The following is an 8,049-nucleotide window of genomic DNA, read 5'->3' as shown; positions in this document are numbered from 1 at the left end:
GTCTGGTGTGTGGATCTTTGGGGATCTCTGTTCATGTCATGGTCAGGGTCTCTAAAGGAAGGTCTCTGAACCTGTCGTCTGATCCTTAGAGCCATCACTCCTGCCCTCAGCCCAAAATTCTGTCTGGAGCTAATCTCCCAGGAATGGCCTGAGTGGACAGGACTTCTGTATGGGACTCAGGGTGCTGGCTTTGGGAGGTGTCTGCTTGGGGGCGTCGGCCTGTGGCTAAGGGTCTCACTGAGCAGAGGATCCCGAGCCGGGGCTGGGAGAGTCACTTCTCGGACTTTGGCTCCGGCCGCCCCGGGGCTCCCTGCAGCCGAGGCCAAGGCTGGGGTGTGGCTGCCTCGGCGCGGACGGGCGGGCTGGGCCTGGGTGGGCCGCGGCCCTCCCTCCCTTACACGCCCCCATCCCGAGTTCTCCCGTTCTTTGCACCCCCGCCCCCCCAGCCCCATCCCAGCGGGTCCCGGCTTCCTTACATGGTCACGGCCGGGCCTCCAACTCCCGGACGTCCCCCGCCCCCCGCCCCCACCGGACACAGCCCCCGCCCTGCTCGCCCCGCGCGGTGCGCCCGCGCCCCGCCATGGAGGACCTGGGTGAGTGGGGCTCGGGTCCCCTTGTCCCTAGCTCCTCACCGCCGTCTGGACCCGCTCCCGCGCGCTGCAAACCCCTCGCACTCCCCGCATCTCCCCATCCCCGCCTCCTGTCTTCTTGATTCTGGCCTCTGCCCGCGCCTCCTTTCCGACTCCACGTCCCCCTTCCTGCCTCTCCCTTCCTGCTTTTCCCGGACCGGCCGCTCCCTCCCTTTCCCCCTTGCTCGGCTCCTCCACCCCTAGCTGCTGACAGGCCGGCGGGGAGGTGCAGCGCCCACCAGCGGGCACCTGGGCTCCGGGGCTCCGGGACGGGAGGGGTTAAAGGGGTCTGGGTCCGGGCGCTGGGCGAGTAGGCGGGAAGGGAGACCACGACATCAAATTCTAGAGGGGAAAACAGGCCCTTCCCACGGTTTGGGGAAGAAAAGAGTTAAGTGCCCCTAAGGATGGTAGTAGGTGGGGGTCAGGTCTTTGGGGGCAGAAAGAGACTAGATGAGTGCCAGGACTCCAGAGAGACCGTAAGGGTTCCACTACGGTTCTCAGAGATGAGTAAAGGAGCAGGCACTTCCAGGTTCTGGGAAGGAAAGGGTTTAAAGGATCCAGATCTGGGGATGGGAGGTGGGGGTGGGGGTGTCTTGGTGGAGGAAGGAGGACCCAGGCATCTCCTCCTCCTGGCTTGTTGGAAACGCGGGGAAGGCTGTGCTCTCCATGCGAGAGAGGGGGTTCATGCACCCTGCGATAGGGGGTGCTGCTCGCCTGGGGTAACCGGCGCCGTGGAAAATAAGCCAATGGGAACGCAGGTCCCGGCTGACCCACCAATGAGGAGCGCCGGGTGGGACCCAGCGCCAGGTCCGGGAGGGGGCAGGAATTAGTGGGCTGAGAGAGCACCCAATCAGAAAGTCGGGTGCCAGGCGTTCGGCCAATTGAGCAATTTGGGGTGAAGCCAAATTTGACTTGAGTCAAGAGTCAATTTTGACCGCGTCGGGGAAGATGTGGAGAATAGAAGAATCAGGCAGCTTTTGTGCGCGACTCCCAAGATGAGCGATTCGGGGTGTTTGGGTCATAAATATTCCTTCTCTGCCTCGGGGTGGCCTATGTTTCCATCCGATTCTTGACCTCTGCTCTTAACACTGCCTTCTGTCCTCCTCAGCTACTGCCCATTCGGAACCCTATCTCTAATCTCTGAAGACCCTGTCCCTGTCTCTGCTCTAACTTTAACCTCTCAAATTCTCACCCTGATGGCCTCTCCCATGCAGATGCCCTGCTCTCTGACCTGGAGACCACCACCTCACACATGCCAAGGTCAGGGGCTCCAAAAGACCGATCCCCGGAGTCTGTCGCAGCTCCCCTGCCCTACGGCCACCAGCCGCAGGTGAGATCAAATACTAGAGACTGGGGCAAGACTAGGGCCGAGCTTGGCCAGGGCTAGGGGAATCTGGGCTTATGGGCGGGCACAGTACATCCCACCACACATGTGTCCTTCTCTCTGTAGACAGGGTCTGGGGAGTCTGCAGGAGCCTCTGGGGACAAGGACCATCTGTACAGGTGAGGGGCCTGGGACCTAGGGGATGGGGATGCCACTTGCGACTCAGGTAAGGAGCCTTGGATTCCCCACCCCTGACCCCAGACTCCCACCCTGTTTTCCAGTACGGTATGCAAGCCTCGGTCCCCAAAGCCTGCAGCCCCCGCAGCCCCTCCATTCTCTTCTTCCAGCGGTGTCTTGGGCACAGGGCTCTGCGAGTTAGACCGGTTGCTTCAGGAGCTTAATGCTACCCAGTTCAACATCACAGGTACCAGGTCACAGAGATAGGCCTTGACGGGCTGGGGACAGGGCAGGGAAGGGCAGACACTGAGCAGTCTCCGCCTCCCAGAGTAGCAGCTAAAGAGACACAAGCCTTAAACAGGCTGGGGGTAGGCTCTGGTCCCATGTCCAGTGCCCTTCTTTCCTCTCTGCAGATGAAATAATGTCTCAGTTCCCATCTAGCAAGGAGACTGCAGGGGAACAGAAGGAGGACCCATCTGAGGACCAGAAAAGGCCGAGCCTGTGAGTTTGACATAGTTGGCAGAGCTGGGAGAGATGTGACGGGTCCCTGAGTTACTGGAGGATAGCATTCACTACTCTGGAGGGCTCTGAGCTGACACAAATTATGTTCTTCGCAGCCCTCCCAGCCCATCCCCTGTGCTCCCAAAGACTTCAGCAACCTCTGCCACCTTGGAGTTGGATAGATTGATGGCTTCGCTGTCTGACTTCCGTGTCCAAAACCACGTGAATCAGGTGGGGTGTGGCCAGTGTGGATTTATGGCTCCCTGACCCTTTTTAGGACCTTCCACACCTGCTGCCTTGCTGACTCAACTCTCATATCCTCCTTGTTGCAGCTTCCAGCCTCTGGATCAACCCAGCCACCAGTGCCAAGCTCTGTGAATGAGGGCTCCCCATCCTCACCAGGGCCAGCTAGCAAGGGCAGCCTAGACACCATGCTGGGGCTGCTGCAGTCTGATCTCAGCCGCCGTGGTGTTCCCACCCAGACCAAGGGGCTCTGTGGCTCCTGCAGTAAGCCTATTGCTGGGCAAGTAAGTGGAGCCCGTGAGTAGGGCGTAGAGACCCATGGACCCATCCCTACTGGGAGCCAGACTTTGCACTGTTCCCTTTTAATAAATGATCTAGGAAGTGGGTATTACCATTGTTCATATTTTACAGATGAGGAGACTAAAGCTCTGAATCCTGTAGCACGTAAGTGGCAGATGAGAATTCCCACCCAGTTACCATTTATTGCGGTTCTACTGTGTGCCGGCCCAGTATTAGCTCCTTTACAAATCTCCATCTCAGTCTTCACAAATGTCTTATTGGTGCCACCTACCATCTCTCAGGCACCAACAAAGACTGTTTCTCCTCTACCAGTATCTGGTCTGCGAGCTCTGCTTCTTGGCTTATTGACTGAGTAGATGTTATTGATGACAGCTGTGCCCAGCAGTTGACCTAGATCCTCTTGCTGTATTTAGTGCCCTGCTTCCTGCCCCAAATTTCCAATCTTAGTAAGGCGGGGTGGCATTATGACTTGTGTGGACCCTAGACTCTTTCACCTTCATGGGTCCCTTCCTCTGTTAGAAAAAAAGTTAAAATTGTGGTTTATGACTGTGTTTGTGTGAAGATGAATATATATATAACATATATATATATTAAATATTTAATTTATTTATTTATTCATGAAAGACATAGAGAGAGACAGAGTCAGAGACAGAGGCAGAGGGAGAAGCAGGCCCCGTGCAGGGAGCCTGACGTGGGACTCGATCCTGGGTCTCCAGGATCACGCCCCAGGCCAAAGGCAACGCTAAAATGCTGAGCCACCCGGGCTGCCCAATATATTAATATTATACATTAAAGCATTTTCTTCTGGCTCATTTTTTTCTTCTGGTTTTAAAAGTAATTACATTTTCATGGGCTCCTAAAATTACTGGGGGCCCTAGGCACTGTGCTGGAGGACCTGGTTTAAATCTCTGTCACTTACAGATGGACTTGAACATCAGGTTCTTCATCCTGACTTCTCAGGGTGAATGGGGAGAAAGGAATGAAGGGAGTCAAATGGTAAAAAGAAAAAAAGACTCGAAATGTGCCATGTAGGTCTTAGCCCACTGGGCACATGGCAACCTGAGGACCACTCTGACCCAGGCCTTGTCCCCAACCTGCAGGTGGTGACCGCGCTGGGCCGTGCTTGGCACCCGGAACATTTCATTTGCGGTGGCTGTTCCATGGCCCTGGGAGGCAGCAGCTTCTTTGAGAAGGATGGAGCTCCCTTCTGCCCTGAATGCTACTTTGAACGCTTCTCCCCACGATGCGGCCTCTGCAATCAACCCATCCGACACGTGAGCCCTTCTCCTCCCACAGCTCCCACAGCTCCCACAGCTCCCGCCTACCCATGTCCTAGACCCTGCCCACTCTGACTTCCAAGTTCCTTGTTAGGTCCCTAGTGCTTCAAACTCCCACTTAAACCTGCATGCGGAGGTTCACGATGGGGGAGGGAGGGAAGAAGGGATGGAGGGCCCCACGGAGTGTCCTGATTCGTTTCCTGCAGAAGATGGTTACTGCCTTGGGCACCCACTGGCACCCGGAGCACTTCTGCTGCGTCAGTTGTGGGGAGCCCTTCGGAGACGAGGGTGAGAACGTGGCTCCAGCCTTGAAAGATACCCATCTGCTCAACATCCGGCCTCTATCACTTTGGTCCAGCCTGTTAGGACCTCCCACGTCTCCTGGCCCCATGCTCTCCCACACCTGGCTCCGTCCTATCCCGTCCCACTGGGCCACTTCCCTCTACCCATCCCTCCCGCTCTACCGCTCCCTCTGAGGGCCCCGCCTACGGCCCCGGGCTCGGATCCTGCGAGTGGGGTGCAGCCCGCATCTCTTTCCTTGGCTCGGTCGGCCCCTAGGTTTCCACGAGCGCGAGGGCCGCCCCTACTGCCGCCGGGACTTCCTGCAGCTCTTCGCCCCGCGCTGCCAGGGCTGCCAAGGCCCCATCCTGGACAACTACATCTCGGCGCTCAGCGCGCTCTGGCACCCAGACTGCTTCGTGTGCAGGGTGCGCTGCTGCGGGAGCGCGGGGCGGGGGGGGGGGGGGGGGGGGGGGGGGGGGGGGGCCGGGGAACCGGGAGGACGGCCAGCCCGGCTAGGAGCCTGGAGGTGGGGGGGATATGCAGGCATTCGGGTCAGGTGCTCACGTCTGGGGGCGGCTGCGGGGCAGTGGGGCTCCCACGCTGGGTTAGCGCGCTCCTGCTGAAGCTAGCTACTGGGGCGGGGGGGGGGCGCTGACCTGCGCTTCCGCGGCCGCCCTTCCGCAGGAATGCTTCGCGCCCTTCTCGGGAGGCAGCTTCTTCGAGCACGAGGGCCGCCCGCTGTGCGAGAACCATTTCCACGCGCGGCGCGGGTCGTTGTGCGCCACGTGTGGCCTCCCGGTGACCGGCCGTTGCGTGTCCGCCCTGGGCCGCCGCTTCCACCCGGACCACTTCACCTGCACCTTTTGCCTGCGCCCGCTCACCAAGGGCTCCTTCCAGGAGCGCGCGGGCAAGCCCTACTGCCAGCCCTGCTTTGTCAAGCTCTTCGGCTGAGCGCCTGCGGGGCTGGCCCCTGCGGGAGACCAAGGCCCCAGGGACCCCGCCCTTCCCCCAGACACCCCAAGGCCTTGCTCCTGGAGCTTGGGGGTCTCTCTCAGCCCACCCGGTGAGGCCTCAGCCACTGGAGAGACCCACCCCTAAGGTACTCTTAAATCCTCCATGGCCAAATTCAGAAAAGGTCTGGCCGATTTCAAGGCCTCCTGCGTGGCTCCTCCGCTGTGGAGCACCCCTGCCTGAGGTCTTCACTTTATTCCCACCCTTGGGGAGCCCCGGCCGGAGGAGGGCCCTTGCACTCTGACTAACCAGAGGACCGCCCGGACAGAGCTGCTCCCTGCTCCCTCACTATTCTGTGCACTTTTTTTTCTACCTACATAAAAGCACATGCCACATCATGCTGGTGCAGTGTCTCTGAGTGCGCGGGAAAGCCTTGTGCGGTGAGGCCTGGCCTCTTGTGCTGCCTCTGGCTGCAGCAGGTTCTAGGCCCCTGCCTGCGGCCGCCGTGCCACCTGCAGCCTCCGCATTTGCAGGCTGCTCTTCACATATCAAATGAGCCTGCGCAGGATTGTACAGCCAGTGGGGAGCCAGAACAGGAGGTCAGGCTGGGCCCCTTGGAAACTTCCCACCCTCGTTCCCCATTTCTTCAGCAACCTGTATCCTCAAAATAGGCACTTAATCTGTCTCTACCCCCATGTCCCACACCCTCCCACCCTTGTCACCTTGTCTGATTTTCAGAGTTTTCTCTCCTGAGAAGACTCTCAGAGATGGGACTCCATCCAGAAGTGCCAATTTATGCCCACTCTGGATCTGGGCACTAAGGCACAGCTTCCCTCTTATTTGTATTGACTCATAACATCTCCCCTAGGCAGAGGATGACACTTGAGGTAGTCAGAGCAGTGATGGAAGGATGCACTAGGGGCTGTAAGAGTCAGAAGGAGGCTTCTAACTCAGATTGGGAGTCAAGGCAGTCTTCCTGGAGGAGGTGACACCTGACCTAACCCCCAGCAGAAATGGGTGGGGCCAGGGATTTTTAGGTGTGGAGTTTAGGCTCCATCTGAATCTCCAAACTCCAGCACACTTCTGAGCCTCTGAACCTTCTCTTTGAACCCTGCAGTTCCCTAGGGAGGGGGCTTAGATTCCTGGGTGCAAACTATAGGAGACTTTGAGGCTGGAAATGATGGATACTCAGAAGCCCTTCCTGCTTGTGGCAGAGCTAGTAGCTAAGGAGAACATGTAGGGGTAAGACAAAGGTGAAGTGTTCTTTGTCCTTGCCACGGCCTGCCCCCATTTCCTCTCTGAGGCTCCTCTCCTAAGTCTTCCCAGGCTTCCTGCTCTTCTCCTCCCACATATTCTCCCTGGGGAATTCTATTTCCTGGCTTGTAACCACCTTCCTGTCTTGAAAATGCCCCAACTGGCCATCTGTATACTCGATTCATTAATTTCACCAAGTGTTTTATGGAGTATGTACTGTGCCAGACTTGATATCAGGAACTGGGAGACCATAGGGAACAAAGCAGACCTGCTTCTCGACCTCATGGAGTTGAAGTCTAGTTGAGAAGATAGATGACAAGAACCAAGTGACATGTGTGATGAACTAATGGAGACTTTCCTGATGGCCTAAGTAAAGTTCCCTCTCCCCCCTTGTTTCCATCCATTGCACCTCCCTAGTCCCTCATAGCACTTACCTCTATTGCAAATAGGTGTTTATTTGTTGCTTATGTCTGCTTCCGAAACTGGAATGCAAGCTCCTGAGAACCTGTCTATGAGATTGTATGTTTGTTTTGCTGACCGTTGTCTCTCCAGTGACTAGAATGCTATCTAGCATGTGATAGGTGCTCAGTGAATGTTTGGTAATGAAGGAAAGAATGAGAGGAAATGAGGGGAGGTGTAAAGGGGAAAAAATTGGAGAACTAAGAGAAAGTGAGGAAGGGATTAGTTTGACCAGATGGTCTCTGTGAATATGTAACATCTAAGTTGAGACTTGGAAGTCTGAGGAAAGACAGCCAGGCAAAGAGCCTGAAGAGAGCATTCCGGGGAGAGGAAACAGTAAGGCCAGGAGGTAGGAAGGAGCTTGGCATATTGAATGAAAGAAAAGAAGGGCTGGATTAGGATGAGGAAAGGGGAGAGTAGAAGATGAAGTCAAAGAGGAAATAGGTGCCACATCATGAAGGGCCTTGTAGGCCACACAGAGGGCATATGGATTTTAAGGGCTTATAACCCCAGTGTGTCTGTCCTCTGACACTTGGTCCTGGATTTCTCTCAGGCACGTCAAATTCATCAACCCCTGAAGCAGACGCTGTGGGTGCATTGCCCTTATCCACTTGGCCCACCTGAGAAGTCATATGTAGACAGTTCCTAGACA

General features: G+C 56.7%; 1 protein-coding gene across 1 annotated transcript; it reads left to right on the top strand.

Annotated features, from left to right (window-relative positions):
- Window positions 1-537: 537 nt before the first annotated feature.
- On the top strand, window positions 538-6,082 carry TGFB1I1 (transforming growth factor beta 1 induced transcript 1). The gene is made up of 11 exons (XM_038539728.1): window positions 538-593; window positions 1,844-1,959; window positions 2,080-2,132; window positions 2,235-2,377; window positions 2,544-2,631; window positions 2,748-2,862; window positions 2,964-3,158; window positions 4,275-4,448; window positions 4,658-4,739; window positions 5,010-5,158; window positions 5,418-6,082. The coding sequence occupies exons 1-11, from the start codon at window positions 581-583 to the stop codon at window positions 5,682-5,684; spliced, it is 1,395 nt and encodes a 464-aa protein (XP_038395656.1). The 5' UTR covers window positions 538-580; the 3' UTR covers window positions 5,685-6,082.
- The last annotated feature ends 1,967 nt before the right edge of the window (window positions 6,083-8,049 follow it).

This window comes from Canis lupus, chromosome 6 (genome assembly GCF_011100685.1).
Source record: "Canis lupus familiaris isolate Mischka breed German Shepherd chromosome 6, alternate assembly UU_Cfam_GSD_1.0, whole genome shotgun sequence".
NCBI lineage: Eukaryota > Metazoa > Chordata > Mammalia > Carnivora > Canidae > Canis > Canis lupus.
Note: the sequence above shows the minus strand (reverse complement) of the source record. Positions and strands in the feature narration are given on the sequence as shown.

What these genes read in the sequence shown, in the direction of transcription:
- TGFB1I1 (XM_038539728.1), top strand. An exon ending in GACAAGGACCATCTGTACAG is followed by an intron (nt 2,133 to 2,234) that starts GTGAGGGGCCTG and finishes CCTGTTTTCCAG; the next exon opens with TACGGTATGCAAGCCTCGGT. An exon ending in GACCAGAAAAGGCCGAGCCT is followed by an intron (nt 2,632 to 2,747) that starts GTGAGTTTGACA and finishes TGTTCTTCGCAG; the next exon opens with CCCTCCCAGCCCATCCCCTG.